At 52.1% G+C, this 27728-nt stretch overlaps 1 protein-coding gene across 14 annotated transcripts; it reads left to right on the forward strand.

Annotated features, from left to right (window-relative positions):
* The first annotated feature begins 44 nt into the window (after nucleotides 1-44).
* Nucleotides 45-26113, forward strand: CCDC120 (coiled-coil domain containing 120). 14 transcript variants are annotated; one of them, XM_035288444.3, is made up of 12 exons: nucleotides 9977-10082; nucleotides 10243-10305; nucleotides 18354-18453; nucleotides 18630-18720; nucleotides 18863-18996; nucleotides 19679-19819; nucleotides 20229-20523; nucleotides 20881-20943; nucleotides 21300-21474; nucleotides 21605-21703; nucleotides 23377-24291; nucleotides 24742-26113. In XM_035288444.3, exons 4-12 carry the CDS (start codon nucleotides 18672-18674, stop codon nucleotides 24854-24856), a joined length of 1986 nt encoding a protein of 661 aa, XP_035144335.1. In that variant the 5' UTR covers nucleotides 9977-10082; nucleotides 10243-10305; nucleotides 18354-18453; nucleotides 18630-18671; the 3' UTR covers nucleotides 24857-26113. The 14 variants fall into 14 exon arrangements, with proteins under 14 accessions (XP_035144327.1, XP_078219340.1, XP_035144329.1 ...); XM_078363216.1 differs by having other exon boundaries at nucleotides 18354-18396; XM_035288436.3 differs by lacking the exons at nucleotides 9977-10082; nucleotides 10243-10305 and adding an exon at nucleotides 45-238 and having other exon boundaries at nucleotides 18354-18512.
* The last annotated feature ends 1615 nt before the right edge of the window (nucleotides 26114-27728 follow it).

A 27728-nucleotide genomic window follows, 5' to 3' on the forward strand; every position in this document is an offset into this window, starting at 1 on the left:
CTAGCTTTTAGCTGCGGAACCGCGCCCTCTCTCGGCCAATATTCGTAATATCTGCGCCCTAGACCGCGCTGCAACCTCGATCTAACTGTGCTCTCTCAGCCAAAGCCATAATTATGAGGCAGAGGCAGCTACATTCCCTGAAAGTCCGGGCCAGAAACCCTATCCTTTTGGTATCCGCAGTCCAGCCGCCCAGCTGGTCTTCTGGGAGTACTCCACTTGTTCCATGCCATCGAGAGAGGTTGGTGTACTATGTTCGTTGCGCTGCGCAATATGTGCTTAATAAATTCTTGACGGGTGATGAATCTGGTCCCTTCGGTGAATGACGACTTCTGGAATCACAAAGATCCAGGTTTGAATATGGAAGGGGACCTCCCCTCTCCCAGCCTCAACTTTCCTGGCCTGTTAAATGGAGATCAAAATACCTGTCTGGCAGGGTTGTTCTGAGGATTAAAGATAGTATATGAAAAGTGCTAGCAGGTTGTTTGTCATACAAGAAGCTTTCCAAAATTAGTTTATTAGCTCATTGGTTCATTTATTCAACATTTACTGAGCGCTCCTGTATGCCAGACGCATGCAAGCCGGCTTGCACAAGGCGGAGGGTCTCATCCGTACCTTCAGGTGCACGTAGCTCACTCAGACCCGCAGCCTTCCCTTCCTCTTTCCCGACATGCCAAGACCCCGCCCTTTGTTGCGCCTATAGGAGTTTCACTGAGTTCCCATTTACCTCGGACCTTCTGTATTGGCATCCTTATTTCACAGGACTGTCAGCTGCTTTCGTAAACTTGCACATTCATACTCACACAAACCATCTCATACCAGGGGTGGGAGGGGACCTCCACATAATAAAGATGACTTCTGGCCGGACACGGTGGCTCATGCCTGTAATCCCAGCACTTTGGGAGGCCGAGGCGAGTGGATCGCAAGGTCAAGAGATCGAGACCATCCTGGCCAACATGGTTAACGTCTCTACTACCAAAAAAAAAAAAATAGCTGGGTGTGGTGGCGTGCGCCTGTAGTCCCAGCTACTTGGGAGGCTGAGGCAGGAGAATTGCTTGAACCCAGGAGGCGGAGATTGCAGTGAGCCGAGATTGTGCCACTGTACTCCAGCCTGGCACCTGGTGACAGAGCAATACTCTGTCTCAAAAAAAAAAAAAAAAAAAAATTAGCCGGGCGTGGTGGTGGATGCCTGTAATCCCTACTACTTGGGAGGCTGAGGCATGAGAATCCCTTGAACTTGGAGGTGGAGTTGCAGTGAGCCTAGATGACATCACTGCACTCCAGCCTGGGTGACAGTGAGAGTCTGTCTCAAAAACAAAAGAAACTAATACATTACCAATTACACCAATCAAAATTCTAAAATGGAACGTGTAGATCCAATGTTAAAATTCCTATGATGCCTTAAACATATAAAAATGGGCCAGGCACAGTGGCTCACACTTCTAATCCCAGCACTTTGGGAGGTCAAAGTAGGTGAATCGCTTGAGTCCAGGAGTTTGATACCAGCCTGGCCAACATAGCAAAAACCTGTCTCTACAAAAATACAAAAAGTAGCTGGGCGTAGTGGCATGCAACTGTAGTCCCAGCTATTTGGGAGGCTGAGGCAGGAGAATGGCTTGAACCCAGGAGGCGGAGGTTGCAGTGAGCCAAGATGGCGCTGCTGCATTCCAGCCCGGGTGACAGAGCAAGACTGTCTCCAAAACAAAAACAATGGTCAGGCATAGTGGCTTGTGCCTGTAATGCCAGCACTTTGAGAGGCCAAGAAGGGTGAATCACTTGAGGTCAGGAGTTCAAGACCACCCTTGCCAACATGACAAAACTCTGTCTCTACTAAAAATACAAAAAAATTAGCCGAGGGTGGTAGCATATGCCTGTAATCCCAGCTACTAGGGAGGCTGAGGCCCAAGAAACATTTGAACCCAGAGGCGGAGGTTGCACTGAGCCAATATCCTGCCACTGCACTCTAGCCTTGGAAGACAGAGTGAGACTGTGTCTAAAAAAAAAAAGAAAGGGCCAGGCACGGTGGCTCACGCCTGTAATCCCAGCACTTTGGGAGGCCGAGGTGGGCGGATCAGGAAGTCAGGATATCGAGACCATCACGGCCAACATGGTGAAACCCCATCTCTAATGAAAATACAAAAAAAAGTTAGCTGGGCATGGTGTCATACACCTGTAGTCCCAGCTACTGGGGAGACTGAGGTAGGAGAATCGCTTGAACCTGAGAGGCGGAGGTTGCAGTGAACTGAGATCACACCACTGCACTCCAGCCTGGGGGACAGAGGGACACTCCATCCCCCCCTCAAAAAAATTTAAGAATGGTGAATTTTGCAAAAGAAGAAAGAGGAGCATCTGGGGGCGGTGGCTCCCACCTGTAATCCTAACACTTTGGGTGGCCTAAGCGGGAGAATTACTTGAACCCAGGAATTTGAGACTAGGCTGGGCAACATAGGGAGACTCCCGTCTCTACAAATATATTTTTTTAAAAATTAGGCCTGGCGCAGTGGCTGACACCTGTAATCCTAGCACTTTGGGAGGCCAAGGCAGGCGGATCATGAGGTCAAGAGATTGAGACCATCCTGGCCAGCATGGTGAAACCCTGTCTCTACTCAAAATACAAAAATTAGCTGGGGGTGGTGGCACGCACCTGTAGCCCGAGCTACCAGGGAGGCTGAGGCAGGAGAATCGCTTGAACCGGGAGGTGGAGATTGCAGTAAGCCAAGATCTTGCCACTGCACTTTAGCCTGGTGACAGAGTGAGACTCTGTCTAAAAAAAAAAAAAGAAATTAGTGGGGCATGGCAGGGCGCACCTGTGGTCCCAGCAACTTGGGAGGCTGAGGCAGGAGGATGGCTTGAGCCTGGAAATTTCGAAGTTGCAGTGAGCGGTATTTGCACCCCCGCCCTCCAGCCTGGGGGACAGAATGAGACTCTGTATCCATCAATCAGTAAATAAAAATACATACTGTCTGATGAAAGATGCTACAAAGTTAAAAGACTTACAACAGACTGGCAACAAATATTTACAGCATTAGACCCACAGAGTAATGATCCTGTCACACATCCCAATCCTACAAGCACCAGCTTCACACACGCATCTCAAATGTCTCTGTGATAAGTAATATCCCATGACACCCTGCATGATATACCCACCCGGCATCTTTCTGGGTTTCTCTCTCTCTCTCTCTTTTTTTTTTTTCTGAGACGGAGTCTCGCTCTGTTGCCCAGGCTGGAGTGCAGTGCTACTATCTTGGCTCACTGCAACCTCTGCCTCCTGCGTTCAAGGGATTCTCCTGCCTCAGCCTCCTGAGTAGCTTGGATTTCAGGTGCCCGCACCTGTGCCCAGATAATTTTTTTTTTTGTATTTTTAGTAGAGACAGGGTTTCCCTATGTTGGCCTGGCTGGTTTTGAAGGAACACCTCAAGTGATCTGCCCGCCTCAGACGTGAGCCACCGATTCCCGCCCTAGTTTCTCTCTCTCTCTCTCTCGACAGAGTCTTGCACTGTCACCAGGCTGTAGTGCAGTGGCTCGATCTGGGCTCACTGCAATCTCCGCCTCCTGGGTTCTAACAATTCTCCTGCCTCCTAACAATTCTCCTGCCTCAGCCTCCCAAGTAGCTGGGACTACAGGCATGTGCCACCATGCCCAGCTAATTTTTTTTTTTTTTTTTTTTTTAGTAGAGACAGGGTTTCACCATGTTGGCCAGGATGGTCTCGATCTCCTGATCTCCTGATCCACCCGCCTTGGCCTCCCAAAGTGATGGGATTACAGGCGCGAGCACCACACCTGCCCTCTCTTTTTTTTTGATATGGAGTCCCGCTTTGTCACCCAGGCTGGAGTGCAATGGTGCGACCTTGGCTCACTGCAACCTCCATCTCCCAGGTTAAAGCAATTCTCTTGCCTCAGCCTCCTGAGTAGCTGGGACTACAGGTACACACCACCATGCAATAGTTTCTCTCTCTTAATATCTCATTATCGACTTTCTCAATACTTGTACCCCTGCCATATAGTTGGAGTTCCTTTTTCTTTCTCTCTCTCTCTCTCTATTATTATTATTATTATTATTATTTGGAGACAAGGTTTCGCTCTGTCATCCAGGCTGGAGTGCACTGGTGTGATCTCAGCTCACTGCAACCTTAGCTGGAGTTTCATTGCAAGACAACTTCAAGGTGGTGTGAAGGGGACATGTGGAGGGAATGGGAGGGCAGCTGGATGGTGAAGTTGGGGGGTATTTAGGGATAGATTTGAGTGGTGAGCCAGGGTGGGTCGGGGGTGAGTTTGGGGTCTACAATAGGACAGTTAGCCGGCAATCGAAGGATCACTTGAAGGTCTTTGGGAAGAATGAGGATCAAGAAGACAGTTTAAGAGTACATAGCCAGGCGCAGTGGCTCATGCCTGTAATTCCAGCACTTTGGGAAGCCAAGGTGGGCAGATCATGAGATCAGGAGTTCAAGACCGCTCTGGCCAACATGGTGAAACCTCCTTTCTACTAAAAATACAAAAAATAGCTGGTCGTGGTGGTTGGTGCCTATAATCCCAGCTACTTGGGAGGCTGATGCAGGAGAATCACTTGAACCTGGGAGGCGGTGGTTGCAGTGAGCTGAGACCATACCATTGCACTCCAGCCTGAGCGACAGAGTGAGACTCTGTCTCAAAAAAAAAGAAAAAAAGAGTGCAGGTGGTAGCTATTGAGAGGGTGGATTGGGAATATAGTTGATGGGTGGAAGATGGTTTGGGGTAGAGTTGGAGGGAATATAGGAAGATGGGTTTTTAGAGATAGAGTTCAGCAACCGAGCTCTGTGGCTCATGCCTGTAATCCCAACATTTCGGGAGGCTGAGGCAGGCAGATCACGAGGTCAGGAGACTGAGACCATCCTGGCCAACATGGTGAAACCCCGTCTCTACTAAAATAGGTGGCAGATGCCTGTAGTCCCTGCTACTTGGGAGGCTGAGGCAGAAGAATTGCTTGAACCTGGGAGGTGGAGGTTGCAGTGAGCCAAGATTGTGCCACTGCGCTCCAGCCTGGTGACAGAAAAAGACTCCATCTCAAAATAAATAAATAAATAAATAAAAGAGAGAGAGAGAGAGAGAGAGAGAGAGAGAGAGAGAGAGAGAGAGAGAGAGAGAGAGAGAGAGTTGGGTCTTCTGTAAGGTGGTTTAAGGAACAGACTGTTAACTGTCATAAGATGGTGTGGTAGAGCTGGGTGCGGTAGCTCACACCTGTCATCCAAGCACTTTGGGAGGCCAAGGCGGGCAGATCACGAGGTCAGGAGTTCAAGACCAGACTGGCCAACATGGTGAAACTCCGTCTCTACTGAAAAATACGAAATTTGCTGGGCATGGTGGCTCATGCCTGTAATCCCAGCTACTTGGGAGACTGAGATAGGAGAATTGCTTGAATTGGGACCTGGGAGGTGGAAGTTGCAGTGAGCCGAGATCACACCAGTCTTGCTCTGTCACCCAGACTGGAGTACAGTAGTGTGATCTCGTCTCATTGCAACTTCATCTCCCTGTTTCAAGTGATTCTCTTGCCTCAGCCTACCAAGTAGCTGGGATTACAGGCATGCTGCACCATGCCCCGCTATTTTTTGTATTTTTAGTAGAGATAGAGTTTCACCATGTTGGCCAGGCTAGTCTTGAATTCATGACCTCAAGCAATCTGCCCACCTCTACCTCCTAAAATGCTGAGATTACAGGCATGAGCCATTACGCTCACCCTCCCACACACATTTTTTTTTAAGAGACAGGGTCTTGCTATGTTGCCCAGGCTGGAGTACAGTGGCTATTCACAGGCGTGATCCCACTACTGATCAGCATGGGATTTTTCACCTGCTCCATTTCTGACCTGGGCCGGTTCACCCCTCCTTAGGCAACCTGGTGGTCCCCTGCTCCCCCAGCATATTGATGCCGAACTTAGTGCTGACACCCAATTGGCATAGCGCACAGCCCAGAACTCCTGGGCTCAAGCGATCCTCCCACCTCAGCCTCCCGAGTAGCTGGGACTACAGGCAAGTGCCACCACGCCCAGCTTTTTCTTTTTTTGAGAAAGAGTCTAGCTCTGTCGCCAGGTTGGAGTGCAGTGGTGTGACCTTGGTTTCAAACTCCTGGCCTCAAGTGATCTGCCTGCTTGGAGCATCTGAAAGTGCTGGGATTACAGGCGTGAGCTACCGCGAATTTCTGTTTTTGTTTGTTTGTTAAGCCACCACGTTTGCAGCCATTGGTTATAGCAGCCACATGAAAGAACTACAGATGCCTTTGGGGAAGAGTTGGAGGTCACTGAAAGGACGTAGGGGTATGTTGGGGGTTATCAAGGGCAGTTTGAGAGCATAATTAGAGGCTGTTAGAAAGCACTTGGGTGCAGCTGGAGCCGTGAAAGGGAAAATTGAGGTGGGCTTTGGAGAGTCATTGGAAGGTGGATGGGAGGTATAGTTGGGAGACTGGGAAGGTAAATGGGGAATGTTTACAGGTAGCATAGGGTGCTATTAGAGGGCAGTTTAGGCTGTAGTTGGGAGTTCTTGGAGGGTGGTTTGGGTGATATGGTTGGGAAAAATCAAAAGATGTTTTGTTGGTGTAGTTGCTTGTAATTTAAGACAAGGTTGGGGTCAGGCACAGTGGCTCATGCCTGTAATCCCAGCACTTTGGGAGGCCAAGGCGGGAGAATTACCTGAGGTTGGGAGCTCGAGACCAGCCTGACCAACATGGAGAAACCCCCCATGTCTACTAAAAATACAAAATTAGCCAGGTGTGGTGGTGTATGCTTGTAATCCCAGCTATTCAGAAGGCTGAGGCAGGAGAATCGCTTGAACCTGGGAGGTGGAGATTTCAGTGAGCTGAGATGGTGCCATTACACTCCACCTGGGTAACAAAAGTGAAACTCTCTCAAAACAAAAGAAAAAAAAGAAAGAAAAAGACAAGGTTGGGCATGGCAGTCAGTGAAGAGGGGTTTGGGGTTACAGTCTGGGTCTGCAGTTCTGGGACCAAGGAAGGTAGTTAGTGGGTAGAGGCATGGTTGGGGCTGTTGGAAGGGGAATTTTAGGGGTGGGGTTTGTAACTGTTGTAGAGTGGAGTTAGGTTTGGGTATTATTGAAAAGGCACTCTGTAATCCCAGCACTTTGGGAGGCCGAGGCGGGTGGATCACGAGGTCAAGAAATCGAGATCATCCTGGTCAACATGGTGAAAACCCGTCTCTACTAAAAATACAAAAAATTAGCTGGGCACAGTGGCGCGTGCCTATAATCCCAGCTACTCGGAGGCTGAGGCAGGAGAATTGCCTGAACCCAGGAGGCGGAGGTTTCGGTGAGCCGAGATCGCGCCATTGCACTCCAGCCTGGGTAACAAGAGCGAAACTCTGTCTAAAAAAAAAAAGAAAAGAAAAGGCACTTTGGGGATATTCTTGGGAGCTGATAAAGGGCAGTTTGAGGATGTACAGCGAACTCTGTTGGAAGGTGGTGTAGGGGTAAAGGTGAGGTTTGGGAGGGTAGTTTAGTGATGATATTTGGGGATTATAGAGTGGTCTGTGGTACAATTGCTGAGTATGGTCTAGGGTGCAGTTTGGGGGTCTGTTTTGAAATCTGGATGTCAGAGGGGTATTTTGAGTTGTGAATGAGGAGCTATTGGTGGGTAATTTGGAGAGAAGTTAAAAATCATTGGATAGACTACTGTTCAGCAATAAAAGGAACAAACCACTGTTACATGCTACCACATGGATGAACAAAACATCAAGCTAAGTGAAAGAAGCCAGACATAAAAAATCCACATATTGCATTTTAATGAAATGTCCAAGGAAAGCAAATTTATAGAGACAGAAAGTAGATTAGTGATTGCCTATGGTTGAGAATAAGAATGGGGATTAACCGCATTCAGTCATGAGGGATTTTTTTGGGATAATTGGAAATGCTCTAAAACTGGGCTATAGCAACTGTTACACACTTTGGCAAATTTATTTATTTATTTAAGACGGAGTCTCACTCTGTCGCCCAGGCTGGAGTGCAGTGTCACAATCTTGACTCACTGCAACCTCCACCTCCCAGGTTCAAGCGATTCTCCTGCCTCAGCCTCCCTAGTAGCTGGGATTACAGGCGCTCACCATCATATCCAGCTAATTTTTGTATTTTGAGTAGAGACGGGGTTTCACCATGTTGGCCAGGCTGGACCTGAACCCCTGACCTCAGGTGATCTGCCCACCTCGGCCTCCCAAAGTGATGGGATTATAGGTGTGAGCCACCACGCCCTACCTCACTTTGGCAAATTTACTAAAATTGTTGAATTGCACACTTAATTGTGGATGACTTTTATGGTTCATGGTACCATAATTTTTGGTACATAATTATCATTATTAATAATTATTATCATTATTATTTTTTGAGATGGAGTCTTGCTCTATTGCCCAGGCTGGAGTGCAGTGGCAGTATCTTGGCTCACTGCAACCTCCACATCCTGAATTCAAGCAATTCTCCTGCCTCAGCCTCCTGAGTAGCTGGGATTACAGGCGTGTGCCATCATGCTTGGCTCACTTTTTGTATTTTTAGTAGAGATGGGGTTTCAGCATGTTGGCCAGGCTGGTCTTGAACTCCTGGCCTCAAGTGATCCACTCACCTCAGCCTCCCATAGTGCTGGGATTACAAATGTGAGCCACTGTCCCCAGCCTGGTACATAAATGATATCCCAATTAAGTTGTTTTAAGAAAAAAATCACTGAGAGTGCTTTGTAATTTAGGTCACTTAAGTATGATTTGGGGTGCACTTAAGACTTTAGAGGGCTTGGAGGACACATTTGGGGCCACTGGAGTATGATTTGGGGCCCAATCGGGTAACTACAGCAGGATGGTTGGTGGCTATTTGGAGGTACAGTAGAGAAGTGTTGGAGAGTGGTTTGAGGTACAGTTTGGGTAGGTGGAGTGTGGTTTAGAGGTGTAGAGGGTGCTGGAGGGTAGCTTGAAATGCAGTTGAAAGATCACAGAAAGCGTAGTTGGGTTATACCGCACAGTGATAGGGCTGTTGGAAGGTAGTTTCATTGACAAGGGGAGGTCAATGAAAGGTGGGTGTGTGGGAGGGGCCCATGGAACAGGGTTCAGAGGTAGTGTGGGTGACTGTTGGAATTACTTTGCGGTGCAGGTGAGGCCCACATTAAGGGTAGTTAGGAATGTTTGGGCTGATGTTGAGGGCTTTTGGAGAGCCATTTTGGGTAAATGGAGTATGGTTCGGAGGGTACATGGAGAGGGGTTTGGGGTCAATGGAGGGTGTTACGGGTGCACATTGGAAGTAGATAGCAGGTGATTTAGAGATGCTGTTTGGAGGGTAATGGTTTCAGGGCTGATTGCGGACGGTTTGGGGGAACAACTTGGGGGTAGGTAGTGTAAGGTAGTTTACTGCTACAGCTTGGGTGTCCTTAGAGGGTGGACTGGAGGTACCGCTTGGAATCAACACACAGTAGTTTGGGGATATAATTTGGAGGATGATGGAGGGTGGTTTGGAGTGTATTTGAGGGACAACAGGGAGAGTTGCTGTGGGAGTTTACAGATGTAGGGATAGCTTACAGAGAGCAGTTTGGGGTATTGCTTGAGGGTCCCTGGGGGATGACTTGGGGTGAGGGGCGCCACTAGGCTCCCTGAAGGGGCGTGGCCTCGGCGGGGGAGGGCTCCGCCGCCCTCGAGAAAGCGTGTGCGCACGCGCTCCCGGCTTGTTCGCTCCTGGCGCTCCCAGGGCAAGAAAAATCGAAGACCCGAGCCGGCGCCTGCGCACTTAGTATCCGCCGCTGCTGTGGTCTCGCGCCCCGCCCCCCGGTCCCCCCACCCACTAGGCTCGGCTGAGCGGCGGAGGTGGCCGTGCCGCTGGAAGCGGACAGACCCGAGTTAGAGGTGGGGGCGGGGGTTCACCGCCCGCGGCCGGGCCGGCGCTCCCCTCCCACCCTCCTTGCGACCCCCGTCTGGCCCCCACGGCTAACGGTCGCGCAGCCGAACGCGGCCCACGGGCAGGGGGCAGTAGGGGAGCAGGCGCGCTCCCGGGGACGAGAAGGGCGCAGCGAGGGAGGGGCGCGCCCACTACCCCGGCCGGCCGACACCGACCCCGCCTACCGCGGCGCGGGGACCCTCGGTGAGTAACCAGCCCCGCCTGCGGAGTAAGGGAGGGGACAGGGTGGGGTGAGGGCCCGGAAACGCCGACGGGGCGTACCTGCGCGCGCACTCGGGACATCTGACCCCGTGGCCTCAATCCTGACCCTTTCCGACCTGACTACATCTTTTTTAAACCTCAGCCTCTGCTGGCCTTGGCCTCAGGACCTTCCGTCCGAGCCCTGACTTAATCATATTCTGGCCTGGTGAGATCTTCAACCCCTGTTTTGTCACCCTAAATCCAGTCCTGACCCCAAACCCCATCCAGTTCTGTCCTGGGGACTTTGACCTGACCCCGATCCTTGCCTGACCCTGTCTCATCTCTGAAGCATCTTGCCCTATCCTGATGCCCAACACTCACCCCAGTTTCTGTCCTGACGCATGACCTGTCTGTTCTCTAAAAACTCTTATACAGTCTCCAAACCTCTTCCAGTCATGTCCTGTCCCCCTAATCCCAATCTGGTCTAGTTCTGTCCAGAACTAGACTTCTGTCCTTTCTCTGCACCCTGTATGATATCCTCTCCTATATACTCCTGATCTGCATCCTGGCTCACCACCTTTAAATACCCTCCCCTGTCTCCTGCCTTGTCCCTGCCCCTGACTCTGGTTCTGTTTTTCCCTCTTTTCTTGTCCCATCACCATCCTCATTCCTATTCTCATTGTGTCCTGGTCTTTTCTTGTTCCTGACCTCCATCCTGAACCTGCCCTTTTCCCTGTCCCCTCCTTCGACCACTGGCTTAGCCTGTCCTAGTCAGGTCTTCTGACTGCTGTTCTGTGTTAACCCTGCCCCCTGCCCTGCTGTTTTGTCTCATTCTTTTACTTTTTCTCTGACCCTTGTCTTGAACCTCACCTCATCCCATCCCCTGGCCAGCGTCCTGGCTCATTCCCCATCCTGCCCCTTGACCTCCATCCTGCGATAACTCTGGTTCTGTCCTGTCCCCTATGTTTGTTCCTGTTCTGTCCCTTCCCATCCCAGTCCCAGGCTGTTCTCCCCCTTACCATGCCCTTCCACCCTGTTCTGATCTTATTCCTTCCTAATATCCTCTTGCCATCCCTTCTGAGCCCAGGACAGGGGTCCCATTATATCATGCCCTTGAAGGTTCTGCGGTTCCCAGGACCTCTGAAGTACATCCCAAATGCTTCTCTTAGCAAGAGCAAGCAGCCCTATGCGCCCCGTGTGACTGATGGGATTTTTGTGTGTTATCTCCCCTACCCTCACTCTAGTCATGGTACATAGAGCTTACATTTCTCCTCCTGCCCCAGGAGGGCATGCAACTCTTCCTACGCCCCTGTTCTCTGCAAGCGCGAAAGAATGCCCTAAATTATTCAGTGATTCTCTGGGAGTCTGAGAGGTCTGGGTCGTGTTTCCAGCCTTGCTATGTTAGGGACTGCCTCATGTTGGGGGGAAGGGGTGAGAAAATATGAAGGGATGGGGGACCCAGGGGTAAGTATGAATCTTCTAGGCCATGTTACCTCTATTCCTTGGTCTTGATTCTGGGTGCATGATCCCTGCTTTCCCGGCCTAAAAAAGAAAAGGTCTATTCTAGGCCAAGGCTTCAGGACTTGGCATAGAGGAGGGATGGGGTCAAGGATTCATCCTCCTCCTCTCAGCAGTAAGCAATAAAAATCTTGGTGCTAAGTTCACCCCACCTCTGTGGGGCTTGTCTGTGGGGAAGAAGGCCAGGCAGTCACTAGATATAAGAATCAGGCCTGTCCAGTAGTAACAGTGACAACAACAATAATGCAGGGTTCCCTCATTGTCCAAATCTCCTTGATTCTGAGGATGATGGGGAGAACTTGAATGGCTAGAGGACAATGTGTTACTCAATTAGGTTTCATTCCTGCATTTCTCATAGAGAGTAGTGAGTTTGAATAACAAGATGCCAGACCTATCTTATTTATCCTGAACATCTATCCAAACCTGTTGATAATGACACAAGCATTTCTCACTGTCCCAATCTATTTGGTACCTGAATTCTGAGAGGGAAAGTTACCAAAGTTCAGACAGTGAAACCTACCAAATTATCTGAAGGTATTTTCTTTCACATCTTACATAGTGAGTAGGGAAAATCAAGATAATGAGGAATAATGACTCTCAGTCAAAAATATATCCAAATCTATGAACTTTCTTGAGCTCCAGGGACAAGAGTTGGGATAGTGAGGGCACCCTGTTATGTAAATATATTTGGTTCCTGCATTTTGCCTGGAGAGTAAGGAAAGTTCAAGAATGAGGGATACCAATTGTATCTTTAAAATGTTTCCAAATCCATTCAGTTCTTGCATTTGGATGGTGAGAGTTCAGACAATTTCTCTGAATGTATTTGGTTCCTGCATTTTTGATGTTGAGAAAGGAGAGGTTGGATCATGAGGGAAACAGCTCTGTTTCAAATATGTCTCATTTGGTGAGCAGGGAGGGTTTGGTGTCTGGATAGCAAGTAGAATTTGGAAGCTGAGGGATACCAGTTCTGTCTCAAAAATGCATTTGAATATACTTAGTCTCTGATTTTGGATAGCAAGAGTTCAGACAAGTTATCTGAGGAAAAACAACGTTTCAAATTTATCAAGTGAGACTGGAAGGACACCAGCTCTGTCTGGAAAAAATGTATCTGAATGTATCTACTTGATTTCTGACTTTGTTTGGGGAAGAATGCTTGTAACTGTGACAGCCAACATATACAGAGCTCTTACCAGACACTGTTCTACACAAGCTTTAAATGTATTAACTGATTTAATGCTCGCAATAGCCCCGTGAGGTACCTACTTTTATCATCGTCCCCAATTGACAGAGAGGCACAGAGAGGTTAAGTGTCTTGTTCAAGCCGTCACACAGACAGTAAGTGGCAGAGCTGGGTTGAATGCCAGATTCACCATTTACTAGTGATGGCAGGGTCACGTGAGCCCCAGGACCCAGCTAGGGTGGGGCTTAAATGTTGGGTCATCTTTGAGGCTGTTAAAAGTGGGTGAAGGGGAGGAAGGCAGCAAAACACACTGCCATGTGTGTACCTATGCAACTATCTTGCATGTTCTGCACATGTACCCCAAAACCTAAAATGCAATAAAAAAAAAAGTCATGGACCAGGGCAATGATGTGCACTGGTGACTCTGCCTCATTTGTCTGCCTGGCCCAGGAAGTCCGGTTACTTGCTCTCCCCCAGTTACCCCTGCAACAGCCCACCTCTGCGTGAGTGTATTAATTGTTGTTAGTAACAGTCATTAATGACATGGTGTGTTTCCCTGCACTTTGAAATGCCTTTCACTTGGCCTCCATTGTCTCTGTAACCACCTTTTACCCATCTTACAGATGAGGAGAATTAAGCTTTAAGACTCAATACACATTGCCAGCCAGATTCTCATCCCTCTTGGCTCTGATTTCTTTTTTTTTTTTGAAATGGAGTCTTGCTGTGTCACCCAGGCTGGAGTGCAGTGGCGCAATCTCGGCTCACTGCAACCTCTGCCTCCCGGGTTCAAGTGATTCTCCTGCCTCAGCCTCCCAAGTAGCTGGGATTACAGGCATGTGACCTGTAATTAGCCCAGCTAATTTTGTGTTTTTAGTAATTTTGTATTTTTAGTAGAGGTTTCTTCATGTTGGTCAGGCTGGTCTCGAAATCCCGACCTCAGGTGATCTGCCCACCTTGGCCTCCCAAAGTGCTGGCATTACAGGTGTAAGCCACTGCACCCAGGTGGCTCTGATTTTATTATTGTCCTTCCCAACATCCTTGATGGCCCACAAGAGGTGGGAGAGGCTGTGGCCAAGAGAACACTCCCCACTAACACCCAGTGCCCACCTTACTGCTGCCCACCTCTACCAGCCCCAGGCAGTGAAGGGAAGAGGGGGATGAAAGGGGCCTTTTCGTTCCATGCTGGAAATCTCACATCCAGGAAGAAAGGTGGGCAGGGATGGCGGGAGGCCTTAATAGTGTGAGTCTAGGGCACTGCTGATTCAGAGTGAGCTCCTCTCTAGCCTCGGCCCACCTGCAGCTTTCCTCACTCCACCTCATGGTGTGGGCTATTGCAGGGGGCTGGGTGGGGCTTGGGCCCTGGGCCCTGAAGTCACAGAGCAGATGGTCCTGAGTGGAGCACAGGATGTATGCTGTGTGCTGGGACAGGCCCGGAGCCCAGGTGGTGGTGGTGGAGCCGGGGGACAGTACATTGTAGGGACTCAAGGCTCTCATTTCCTTCTCTGGCATGAAGCCTGACTCTCCGAAGGGGAGAGACCCAGCATGGATGTGAAGAAGCAAGAGCCCCCTTCCCTACTTCTCCCCGATTGCAGGAGTAGCCTCTGTCTGCCTCCCAGCCAGGACCCAGCCCCCAGAAATTCTGATTCCACCTGCTCTTCTGCCACTGTGATCTGAATCAGGCCTCTTCACCTCTCTAAGCCTCAGCTTCTACGTCTATAAAATGGCTGTGAGTTTGGGTGAGGTCTTCCTAAAAAAATAATAAAAATAAAATGAAATAAAGTGGCTGTGAGGAGGCTGGGTCTGTGCTATCCTCCTACATTTGTAGGGACCAAGAGGGGTCAAAACCTATGAGTGTTTTGTAGGGCATAAGTTGTGCTTGGTTTTATTGAAATTATTTCTTCTGGAGCCACAGAAGGTGGTGGGATCTTGAGGCCTGGCCTCTCCTTAGACAGGTCGACTTACTCTGTCCCCAACTTGGGAAACTATTCCCCAGTGAGGGTGGAAATTGCCCCAAGACCTTCTACCACTGCCTTTCCCTGGCAGGAAAGAGTAGGGGCCTCAGAATGTGATGCTTACTGCCAAGAGACAGAAACCCAGTATCCACCCAAAGCCTCCCATGTACTTTACAGCTCCCCACACCTCTATGGCCCAGATCCAAGGTGTCCCTTGAGTGCGCCGGGTCTAATTCTCTGGGAATTTGGGCAGTAGGAGAGGGAGCTTCTGCTCCCACCACTCTCAGCCCTTCTTCCCAGTTTTCTGCTAAGTGTATGGGGTGAGGAGGCACATGCCTCCATGCCTGGCCAATGTTTTAATAATTTTTTTCATAGAGATGGGGGGGGGTCTCACTATGTTGCACAGGCTGGCCTTGAACTCTTAGCTTTAAGCAATCCTCCCATCTCGGCCTCTCAAAGTGCTGAGATTACATGCATGAGCCATGCTGCCTAGCCCAGGGTGTTTTCTTAGACATGCTGTGCACCCTGAGCGGACCTGGCCCTGAGACTACCCCAGGGGTGGCTCTAGTCCTGGTGACAGACAGGCAAGGGTTAAAAGGTGTGGGACGGCCCAGTTCCTGGCCAGGTAGGCTGGGCCATTACCTAGTAGGAGGTGGCCAAGGCATCTGCCACTGCTGCTCACTGCCACTACCAGCCGGAGCCAGGGCCTGGTCGAGACAACTATTTTTGAGGTATCTGAGGCTACCCCACAGCGCTCTCTGGCATTGGTGAGCACCTTGGAGCAGTGGGCCCAGGGTGTGATGGGGATGAGGGCATTGGGGACCTGGGGCAAGGTGTATTGAAGTTCCCTTCGTAAGAGAGCCAGGTCTGTGGGAGAGGCACACCAACAATGCAGGGCAGGGCAGGAGAGGGGCAGCAAGAACGGAGAGCCTGCGGAGAGGGGCAAAGCCCAAAAAACTCCAATTTCCTTTCCTGGCACTGAGCCGATTCCCTGCCGGAAATGGACGAGGAGGGATCAGGGAAAAGAGAATTATGAGTCCCCCCTTCTCCACCTTATCCCTACTTCCTTTCTTCCCTGCCAGGAGTAGCCTCTGCCCTCCCTCAGCAGCTCCCCCCAAGAAAGACCTGAGTTACTGAGAAACCATTACTCAGGCACCTGTCTGCCTGTGCCCGATTTGTTCACTACAGTGGAGGAAGTGGGGGCTCCCAGACATTGAGAGTTCGTATTTGCTCTGATAGTGACAGGATGTGGAAATGCGCCCCCCCCAAGTGTTGGGGTGCCACCCAGGTGAGGTATCTTGGTTGTAAACAGTCATTACAGCCAGGAATTTCTTTCTCGGCTGTGGTGTCAGAATGGCAGACCTGAAAAACCTGCCAGGCCCGCCTGTGGGTGTGGGGGTGCTCTCTGCCGCTCTCCCGCTGCAGCTCATCCCTGGGACAGGATAGGGGCCATGGGGTCACTGGTGGGGGGAGACCTGGTATTGGAGTGGGGGTGTGCTTTCTCTCCATCTGGGTGGGGATGAGGCAGCCCCAGGCCCCGTGGCAAGTGTGCAGAGGGCAGGTGAGTGGAGGCAGAGGCTTGGGGTGGGAACTGGGTGTGGGGGTGTGGGGCATTGACCCTGTGTGTAGCCTGCCAAGTGACCCCATGACTCATGCTCTAGCTATGTCCCTCGAGGTCTGGCTGACAGGGAGGAGTTGGGGTTCCTATGTGGACCCTGTCTTGACTTCCAGGATGTTCTGAGCTCCTAGAGAAGAAAGGATTGGCTGGGCGTGGTATCTCATGCCTGTAATGCCAGCAATTTGGGAGGCCGAGGCGGTTGGATCACCTGAGGTCAGGGCTTTGAGACCAGCTTGGTCAACATGGTGAAACCCTGTCTCTACTAAAAATGCAACAATTAGCCAGGCATGGTGGCGCACCCTTGTAATCTCAGCTACTCTGGAGGCTGAAGGGGGAGAATTGCTTGAACCTGGCAAGTGGAGGCTGCAGTGAACTGAGATTGTGCCACTGCACTCCAGCTTGAGGGACGGAGCCAGACTCTGTCTCCAAAATAAAAATAAAATAAAATAAAATAAAAGGATTGAAGCAGCCCAGCATGGGATTGGGAACAATGCTGGCAAAGGGGACCATGGATGGAGTTGGGTTCCTATGGGGGTGGAGGAAGGTTCCAGGAAGCCCTATGAGAGTTCCTCAGGCCTAAAAGGGGCCTGGGAAAATTGGAGCCCCAGTGAGCTGGGGTGTGGAGAAACTCCTGCCATGCTGGGAAATGTCAGACCTTAGATGAGTGGGGATGTGAATGCCTCTGCTGGGGCCTGGGTTTGTCAAAAGGCTTTAGGGACTGATTCCCACCCCTGCTATTGAAGGCAGGGCACCACTGCTTCAAGAGAGGGGTACAGGCCCTATGGGGCAGGTAGGAGGACTCCAGAGAAAACTGACACCTTATAGACAGCTTGGCCTCACCCTACGATATACAGATGGGGAAGGGGCTTGAACCCATGCCTCCTTGGTTGGCTGGGTCTTCCTCACACCAGGCTAACAGTGTCATGACAAGCTGCCAAGTTCAAGGTAGGTGATGATGGGAACTCTGTGGCCCCATAAAACCCTCCCAGTCACCTGCCATTGAGGTTAGGCCAGGTGGTGGGAGGTGATGTCACTCAGCTCCCCAGCTGGGGACTGAGCAGGATGTGGAAGGGAGGGAGCAAACTCCAAAGGAGGGGACAAGGGCAGGGCTGGTGGCCAGCCAAGTCAGGCTCCATGGTCAGCAGAGGCATTGAGGGCAGAGAAGGAGGCAGGAGGCAGGAGGCAGGTGGTTTGTTATTTTCAGCTGTGGACTTTACTTCTTACAAATTCCAGCAGGGGGACTTCCCTAGCTAGGCTCAGGACAGGCTGGCATGGGAAGAGGGGCTGGAGGGACCCTGGGTCAAGTGAACCTAGTGAACACTCTCCTTGCTGCACTAGAGCTACAGAATGGAGTTGGGACAAGCACAGACCCACAGATCTGGGCTTGAACCCTGGCTCCACTGCCTCCTCATTCATTTACTCCGTCTTTTATTCATTCACCTGGCACCCATTCATTGAGCACTTGCGTGTACAGCCGTGTTCAGGATGCTGGCAATGCTGATGAAAATGGGACAGATAATGTTTTCTATCATTGCGGATGTTCCAGGAGGCATAATCTCTTGTTGGACAACCATTTGTGAGAGAATATAACACAGGGGCCCCCTGTGGAAGTGATATTTAAGCTTTAGAATGATAAGTGACACGAAGGGGCTGGGGTGGTGACAGATTGAAGAAAGCATTTCAGGCAGCAGCCACAGCCTGGGCAAAGACCCTGAGGCCTGAGGGACCAGGGAACTTATGAGGAAGTTGGTGGAGTTGAAGCGGTTCTCGTGAGCAAGAGTGTAGGTCCAGGGGGTGGACCTGGGTTATGTATGTGGCTATGGGCCAGTTATTTCACCTCTGTGCCTTCCTCTCCTCATCTGTAAAATGGGAGTATGAATCTTCCCAGGTGGCTGTGAAGATTCACTGTGGCATTGTAGGTAACTGTTGCAGGCAACCAGGTGCTGACTGCGTGGCTGTTGTTCTTATGGTTGGTTGAATCTGTCCCATTAATTCTCCCTCCCCAGGCAAGACTCCTGGCTGTGACCCATGGGCCTCTGAGGAGGCGTTGTAAGTCCGCCCAGCTCCCCACTTGCTGTGCTCCCACTCAATGCGAAGGGAACCAAGGTACCAGGGCCAAGTGGGTCCAGACATCCACACGGATTCTGAAAGGGCAGGTCAAGCAGGCACGTGGGGCCCAGGTTACCCCTTATTCCCTGCTGTGGCATGGGAAGTTGGGAAGGGCTGGGGGTTGGGGTATCATGGGACGTGCTTCCTTAACGGCTCCTGTGTGTCACTGCCAGACTTTGTCCAGCCATCAGCCACGGCCTCTCAACAGCACCAAGATGGAAGTCAAAGGTCAGCTGATCAGCTCTCCTACCTTCAATGCCCCAGGTCGGTGGCTGCTTCCCCTCCTGTTGCCTCCTCCCCTGCTCTAAATCACCACCTGCTTGCTTGGGAAGAGTTGGTCCCTGGCCCCACAGCTGCTCCAGGATGCCCTGGCTGTCCCACTGATCTTTGCTCCCTCTGTGTCCAGCTGCCCTGTTCGGAGAGGCTGCCCCCCAGGTGAAGTCAGAGCGTCTGCGGGGGTTGCTTGACCGGCAGCGGACCCTACAGGAGGCCCTGAGCCTGAAACTTCAGGAGCTCCGCAAAGTGTGTCTCCAGGAGGCGGTAAGGGCCTGGCCCTAGGGGTGTCAGGCGGGGAGGTGGTGGGGGAGGTGAGGAGCTGGGTCCCCTAGATAGACAGACTTGGGTGGCAGTTGTTCAACCACTTGTCCTGTCTGTGTCACCCACTTTTCTCTGTCACCCACTTTCTCAAAGCTCAGCTTAGCTGTGTTAGAATGAATGAAATACGGTAATACAGGCACACAATCCCCTGTCGACAATTTCAAATCCAACAAACCTTAGAAAACAGGTTCTGTTCAAAATTTGGCAGCACAGTCAGACCTGAACTGGCACAGGGTGATGTGTAGTTTCAGTTTCCCCCTCTTACTGTGAATGCCCACAGTGTGCCAGAAATAATACTATAGCTCAGACCACGCAGCCCCAGCCCCCGAAGGGAGTTATATAATACTTAGGATCTCGATGGTATCGCTTTTATAAAAATGAAACAATTTTGGATCCCAAAGCAGGTCTCCCTGCCTCTCATGCCCACCACCACAGGGGTTTGGGCCATTGAGATTTGGGCACGCCTGCCTGTTGGACATAATGGGAGGAGGAAGGGAAGTATCGTGTGTGGGTGCTGAGCAGGGCCAGGCTCCTGGTAGGACTTCTGTAGCTTCTGGGATCATTAATGTGTTACCGCATCCTTCCAACTAACCCTTGGTAGTCTCTGACTTCTGCCCTCCACCAGGAGCTGACTGGCCAGCTGCCCCCTGAGTGCCCGTTGGAGCCTGGTGAACGGCCCCAGTTGGTCCGCCGGCGGCCCCCCACAGCCCGCGCCTACCCTCCACCACACCCCAACCCAGCACACCACTCCTTGTGCCCTGCTGAGGTGAGCAGATGGGTGTGGAGAGCAAGAGGGTGGGGAGAGGGGACAGGTACAGAGGAGTAGCCAGGAGGAAGGTATGGGGAGGGGGCTTGTGGCCAGGTGAGGGAGAGGCTAAGGTGAGAAGGAAAAGGGCTTCTGGAGGTAGGTTCCTGCAATGAGGGAGGATGCTGGTCCCTAACTGTCAGGACAGGCCTCCCATGCTCAGGAAGATAAACAGTCCCAGTCCTTCACCAAGAGAGGCCCTGCCCTGCCCTGCCCTGCCCTGCCCCCTCCCCTCCCTGGGGTAAATAAGTTCCACCTGCAGGTGAATAGGCCTGAATAGGCCACTGGAAGTGCAGGACAGCCTCTAGTGGGTTTGGCTCCACCAGGTCCCTGTGCCTGGCCATTTCCAACATTTGGATGGGCCCGACAGGAGCTGGCTCTTGAGGCCCTGGAGCGTGAGGTGTCGGTGCAGCAGCAGATTGCAGCAGCTGCCCGCCGCCTGGCCCTGGCCCCTGATTTGAGCACCGAGCAGCGCCGGCGCCGGCGCCAGGTCCAGGCAGACGCACTGCGGAGGCTGCACGAGCTGGAGGAGCAGCTCGGGGACGTCCGGGCCCGCCTTGGCCTCCCAGTGCTCCCACCACCCCAGCCACTGCCACTGTCTACGGGGCCAGTGATCACCGCCCAGGGAGTCTGCCTGGGCATGCGGCTCACTCAGCTCAGCCAAGGTGAGCATCCCCTGGTGAGGGTGAGAGAGTGGACACTGTTGAATGGACGTGGTAGGGCTGGGATGGGTGAGTGGCCGGGAGGTAGGCACAACTCAAGTAGCCCAACCCATGTGAAGAGTTGTGACAAACTGGCTCATTGGAAAGGGCAAACTGAGGGGGACTGATAAATATCTGCCGGGTCAGGAACCAAACCAGTGTGGTCCTGGGCTCTGGTAAAAGCAGATTCTTGGGAAGGCAACAGGGTGAGGAGGAAACTGGTCAGAAGGTGGGCCAAGTGGAGGTGCTCACCCAGTGGTGTAAGGGGGTGGCACCTAGGCCTGGGAGTGAGAGGCCCACTTCTCCCCCTCTAACCTGTAGAGGACGTAGTTCTGCACTCGGAGAGCAGCTCCCTCTCAGAATCTGGGGCCAGCCATGACAACGGTGAGGACTCCTATCCCCCAAACCTGCCTCTGACCCCTGCATCCCCTCAGCCTATCCCCTTTTTTCCTTCCGACCACATCCTGCATGATCAGCCCATCCTTTGATGCCCAGCCCTTCCTGTGCTTCTTCAGCTTCTCCTTAGCCATGCCCTATCTTCCTGTGGGTCCCCCATCTTTTTAGCCTCACCCCACCCCAGCCCTGCAGCCCCAGAACCTACTTGTTAGCCATAGCTCCTCCTCACCCTGCTTAACCTGCCCCAGCACTTTGCCCCTCCCCATGGCCTTGCCCCCCAGCCTGTCCTGCCCCCACTGGGCCCCCCTCATTGAATTCTACACCAGTTGCTCTCTTCCACCCAGAGGAGCCCCATGGCTGCTTCTCTATGGCCGAGCGCCCCTCACCACCCAAGGCTTGGGACCAGCTGCGGGCAGTATCTGGGGGGAGCCCTGAGCGGCGAACCCCATGGAAACCACCCCCATCAGATCTTTACGGGGATCTGAAGAGCCGGCGGAACTCTGTGGCCAGCCCCACCAGGTGAGAATGAGCTCATCTTCCCTTTCACAGGAGCTGGGAATGGGATAGCAAGCCTGGGCTGGCGGAGGGTCTGCTGGCGGGTACAGTCTCTAACCTGGGCCCCTACCTGGGCCTGCCCATCTTTGTCTAGCCCCACACGCTCGCTGCCCAGGAGTGCCTCCAGTTTTGAGGGCCGAAGTGTGCCTGCCACCCCTGTCCTCACCCGGGGCGCTGGCCCCCAGCTCTGCAAGTAAGGGGAATCTGAGGGTGGGCTGGAGGATCAGAGGGGAGGGAACCATTAGTTCTTACTGGAGGCTTGAGGACAGCATTATCAAAAGGTGTGGGATGGCTGGGCACCATGGCTCACGCCTGTAATCCCAGCACTTTGGGAAGCTTGAGGCCAGGGGTTCAAGACCAGCCTGACCAACATGGTGAAACCCCTGTCTCTACTAAAAATTAGCCGGGCATGGTGAGGCATGCCTGTAATCCCCGCTACTTGGGAGACTGAGGCAGGAGAATTGATTTAACCTGGGAGGTGGAGGTTGCAGTGAGCCGAGATTGAGATTACGCCATTGCACTCCAGCCTGGGCAATAAGAGCGAAACTCCCTCTCAAAAGAAACCAAAAAAAGGTGTGGGACATGGGAGGCTGGGTGCTAAAGGTGAAAAGGCATCATCTCGGTGGAGAATGGGGTGGGGATTTGGGGCAGAAGCACCAAAGTTTGAGTACAGGCTTTTCTGTGCATTTTGGACAAGCCATTCCCTTGCTCTGGATCATTGTCTCCTCATTTGTGAAATGGGAATAATAATGTCTGCCTTTGAAAGACATGGACATAAGTTCTTGTTAACATATTCCGAGTGCCTGCCACCTGCTAGGAATTAGTGTGTTACCTGGTATCAACTCATTTAATCATCATGAGATCCCTGTGGCTGCTGTTGTTATTCCCATTTTATAGATGAGGCCAGTAAGGCACAGAAAGGTTAAGTAACTTGTTAATAAACTGAAGTCCTGGAGTTTGAACCCAGGCAAGTTTGACTCTAGAGTCCATGCTTTTAACCACTTTCCTCTTCTTCTTAAACAGAGTGCCTACTTTCTGCAGGCTCTGAACAAAACCAAGTCCCCATCCTTGTGGGGCTTGCGTTCTGTGAATGGTGGCTGCTGGGATAGTAGCTTTAGGTGGTTCATACAGACAGTTAGATATAGAATTCAGGCAGAGTTTTACATGTGGGCCATAAGGCCTGAGACTCAATCCTGGAGGCCATGTGAGCCATGAGAAGGGCCTTAGAAGCAGGAGGGGTCAACTGGATTAGGAAGAGCCCCCTGTTTGGCCCCTCCTCTGCTAGCTATGAGTCCCTACACATATTTTTACCTCCCTTGGAACTAACAGCACCAGGCCTCCCCCATACGTTTCTACTCCCAACCCCCTAGCCTGAGACAGAACCTTAGCTGCCCTTTACATGTCACTACCTGCCACCTTTATACACACAGCTTCCAACCCTGGGCCCATTTGGAGATGTGAAAGTGAAGGCTCAGCTGGGCGCCGTGGCTCACGCCTGTAATCCCAGCACTTTGGGAGGCTGAGGTGGGTGGATCACAAGGGCAGGAGTTTGAGACTAGCCTGACCAACATGGTGAAACCCCATCTCTACTAAAATAAATACAAAAATTAGCCAGGCGTGGTGGTGCACACCTGTAGTCCCAGCTACTCGGGAGGCTGAGGCAGGTGAATCACTTGAACCCAGGAGGTGGAGGTTGCAGTGAGCTGAGATCGTGCCACTGCACTCCAGCCTGGGCGACAGAGTGAGACTGTCTCAGGAAAAAAAGAAAAAAAAGTGAAGGCTCAGAAAGGGGTGGGGTAGGGAGGGCACTGCAGGCCTGACTGATTTTTATGAACCTATTCCCATGACCCTCACCTCTCACTCCAGACCTGAAGGCCTTCATTCTCGCCAGTGGTCCGGCAGCCAGGACTCCCAGATGGGTTTCCCCCGGGCAGACCCTGCCTCCGATCGCGCCTCCCTCTTCGTAGCTCGCACCCGCCGCAGCAACAGCTCTGAGGCCCTGCTGGTGGACCGGGCAGCTGGTGGGGGAGCCGGCTCCCCGCCTGCCCCTCTGGCTCCCTCTGCCTCTGGCCCCCCAGTCTGCAAGAGCAGTGAGGTGTTGTATGAGCGCCCCCAACCAACCCCTGCCTTCTCCTCCCGCACAGCTGGGCCCCCAGACCCTCCCCGGGCCGCCCGGCCTAGCTCAGCTGCCCCTGCCTCTCGAGGTGCCCCCCGGCTCCCACCTGTGTGTGGGGACTTCCTCTTGGACTATTCCCTGGATCGTGGCCTGCCCCGCAGTGGCGGTGGAGCAGGCTGGGGGGAGCTGTTGCCTGCAGCTGAGGTCCCAGGACCGCTCTCCCGCCGGGACGGGCTCCTCACCATGCTCCCTGGCCCACCACCTGTGTATGCAGCTGATGGCAACAGCCCCCTCCTCCGCACCAAGGACCCCCACACCCGTGCCACGCGCACCAAGCCCTGTGGCCTGCCCCCAGAGGCTGCTGAGGGCCCTGAGGTACATCCAAACCCTCTGCTGTGGATGCCCCCACCCACCCGTATCCCTTCAGCTGGTGAACGCAGTGGCCACAAGAACCTGGCCCTGGAGGGGCTGCGGGACTGGTACATCCGGAACTCAGGACTGGCTGCGGGGCCCCAGCGCCGGCCTGTGCTCCCCTCTGCGGGCCCGTCACACCCAACCTTTCTCCATGCCCGCTGCTATGAAGTGGGCCAGGCGCTGTACGGGGCCCCCAGCCAGGCGCCACTCCCACACTCGAGGAGTTTCACGGCACCCCCTGTCTCTGGCAGGTATGGGGGGTGCTTTTACTGATGGGTAGGGGTCTCTTAAGGCAGATGGTGAATATATCCAGGCCAGGGAATGGCTAGTCATGATTGCTAATGAATTGGACCATGAGGAAACTAGCTGCCGCGATGGCATAGGGTCACTCTGCTGCACATGATCTGCATTAGTCCATGGGGTCCTGGTGGAGGGGATCTTGGGCGCTGGTAGCAGCAGTTCTTTATCAAGTTATAGGCTGAAGATGAGCCTTGACGCAGGGTGCTGGGAGGAAGGGACATCTATGCCCCTTGCCATTCTCTTCCTTTTCTCTCCTTGCCCCAGAGCCTGAAATTGCTGTCCTATGCCTGCCTCCACCTCTTTAACGAGCCTCTTCCTTTCTCTTTCTTTGTCTTGTCTGCCTTTTCCTCTCTTCTTGTCTTCTCCGCCCTGTCCTCCGGATTCCTGCTACCCTTCTAAAGATACTACGCGGACTTCCTGTATCCCCCGGAGCTGAGCGCTCGTTTAAGTGACCTGACGCTAGAGGGGGAGCAGTCCTCCAGTTCTGACACCCAGACCCCAGGGACGCTGGTCTGACCCCTTCTGATATGCCCCTTGTTGGCCTGGGCACGATTCCAGTCTGGGGAGCACACAGCTGACCTCGATGGGCCCTGGGATGTGGTTGCTCTCAGTCCTGAGCGGAGTGTGCCAACCTTACCTTCCAAGGCCTCTGGCTTCCTGTGGGCCCAGGAAGGTGTCTGACACCCTGCTTCTCTCACACTGTACTGGGGACTGGGGGCCTTCAGCCAGCTTAAAAGAGAGGGGATGATGTCATGGGGACCCCAAGCCCCTTCCTCCATTTCTGTTTACAGTTGTAACTTAGGTATTCACTGTCTTCCTCCAACACTAGGCGTTTTATAAAAGGGAAACTGTGATCTCATCTGGTTGGGTTCATTCCTATTCCCATGCCCAACCAGGTTCCATTCAGGAACCCCCTCCATAAAATGGACCATATCGGGTCTCAGGGCCATTTAGGGCAGCCAGGAGACTCTGGTGTGAACAGAAGTCCCTGCCACCCATTGCCAGGGCGTTAGTGGGGCAGTGAGCTCTCTGCCCACACTTGGAAGGACTACAGTCTGGGTGGGATGCCTGAAGAAGCCCAGTTCCATCTGTGCCCAAAGCCTCTATCCTGACCACCCCTAGTCAGGAGACCCCACAGGAGGGGCAAAGGGCTATATGTGTGCTGTGTCCTGGGATGCTGTGGGGTTGAACCTGGCATCCAGTAGATGCCAGTAAAATCCTCAGGTGAGGTCTGGCCACAGGCCACGGGCCACTCACACCTTCCTTGGCTTTCCTTCCATCCACCACTTATTGTTTTTTTGTGGGGTGGAGTCTTGCCCTGTCATCCAGACTGGAGTTTAGTGGCACGGTCTTGGCTCACTGCAACCTCCGCCTCCTGGGTTCAAGAAATTCTCCTGCCTCAGCTGCCTGAGTAGCTGGGATTACAGGTACATGCCACCACGCCCGGCTGATTTTTGTTTTCTTTGTAGAGACAGGGTTTCACCATGTTGGCCAGGCTGGTCTCGAACCCTTGACCTCGTGATCTGCCCACCTCAGTCTCCCAAAGTGCTGGGATTACAGGTGTGAGACACTGTGCCCAGCCCCCATCTACCACTTTTTAAGCAAACTCACACAAGTTGTGTTTTCTATGATACCTGTCTGTGACTTTCTGGAGCTGGGGGTTCCCCTACCCCCTTTTCCTGGTGTTAAACTTTTCTTTTTGTACCAATGGATCTGGGCCCAAGACATTACCCACACTGGAAGGGGATTTCTATAATAAATGTGTAAACTGAACCCATGTGTTGCTGCTCTGTCTGCCTTGCCTTGAGGGCCCACACCTTTAGTCAAGACCAGATAATATATTTTTACAGGAAAAAACATACCTTGGGAATAGCCTGTGATAGTGTCGTCTGTTTTGACTTTACTTGCTTTGTGATGTGGGGCAACTTCTTTGCCTGTCTGCACTCAGATTTCTAGCCAACCTCAAATAATAACTCTTGGTAATATAATATAAATGATGATAATAAAGATTCTCTGTTCTTAACCTCCCTATACTTTTAAATTTTTTCTTTCTCTTTCCTTTCTTTCCTTCTTGCTTTTCTTTCCTCCTTTCTTTCTCTCTCTCCCCCTCCCTTCCTTCCTTCCTTCTTTCTTTCTTGACTCTTGCTCTGTTGCCAGGCTGGAGTGCAGTGGCAAAATCTCAGCTGACTGCAATCTCTGACTCCCTGGTTCAAGCAAATTCACCTGCTTCAGCCTCCCAAGTAGCTGGGACTACTGTCACGTGCCGTCACACTCGGCTAATTTTTGTATTTTTAGTAGATGGGGTTTCACCATGTTGGTGAGGATGGTGTCGATCTCTTGACCTTGTGATCCATCCACCTTGGCCTCCCAAAGTGCTGGGATTACAGGCCTGAGCCACTGTGCCCAGCCTAATTTTTATCTTTTTGAGACAATGTCTCATTCTGTTGCCCAGGCTGAAATGTAGTGGTGGTGATAACGGCTCACTACAGCCTTGACCTCCCAGACTCAAAGAATCTTCCCACCTCCACCTCCTGAATAGTTGGAACAACAGTTGTGCACCACTATACCCGCGAATTAAAAAGAAAATTGTAAGCCGGGCGTGGTGGCTCACGCCTGTAATCTCAGCACTTTGGGAAGCTAAGGCGGGCAGATCACGAGGTCAGGAGATCAAGATCATCCTGCCCAACATGGTGAAACCCTGTCTCTACTAAAAATACAAAAAATTAGGCATGGTGGCACGCACCTGTAGTCCCAGCTACTCAGAAGGCTGAGGATGCAGTGAGCGAAAACTGTGCCACTGCGCTCCTCCACTCCAGTCCAGGTGACAGAGCGAGACTCCGTCTCAAAATAATAATATAGAGATGAGGTCTAATATTTCACGGGTTAGTCTTGGACTCCTGGGCTTGACTCCTCCTGCCTCAGCCTCCCAAAGTGCTGGGATTACAGGCATTAGTTACCATGCCCAGCTTTTTGAGACAGGTTCCTGCTGTTGCCCAGGTTGGAGTGCAATGGCACAATCACAGCTTACTGCAGCCTCTACCTCTTGGACTCTAGCCATCCTCCTGCCACACCCTCCCAAGTAGCTGGAACTACAGAAGCACACCACCATGTCCAGCTAAGTTTTAATTTTTTTAAGAGATAGATAGAGCCTTGCTATATTACCCAGGCTGGTCTCAAACTCCTAGCCTCAAGTGATCCTCCCATCTCAGCCTCCCAAAGTGTTGGAATTACAGGCATGAGCCACCGCACCTGCCCTCCCCTGCACTTCAATGCTGATCCAGAGGTAAGAGGTTCAAGGAAGGGCCTCAGAGATCACCTCTTAAGCCCACATATTCACTAAGAGTCTAGCAGAATTGAAAAGTAGAAGGCCACTTCTGTCCTTTGAAAT

The sequence above is a fragment of the Callithrix jacchus genome, chromosome X (genome assembly GCF_049354715.1).
Source record: "Callithrix jacchus isolate 240 chromosome X, calJac240_pri, whole genome shotgun sequence".
Classification (NCBI taxonomy): domain Eukaryota; kingdom Metazoa; phylum Chordata; class Mammalia; order Primates; family Cebidae; genus Callithrix; species Callithrix jacchus.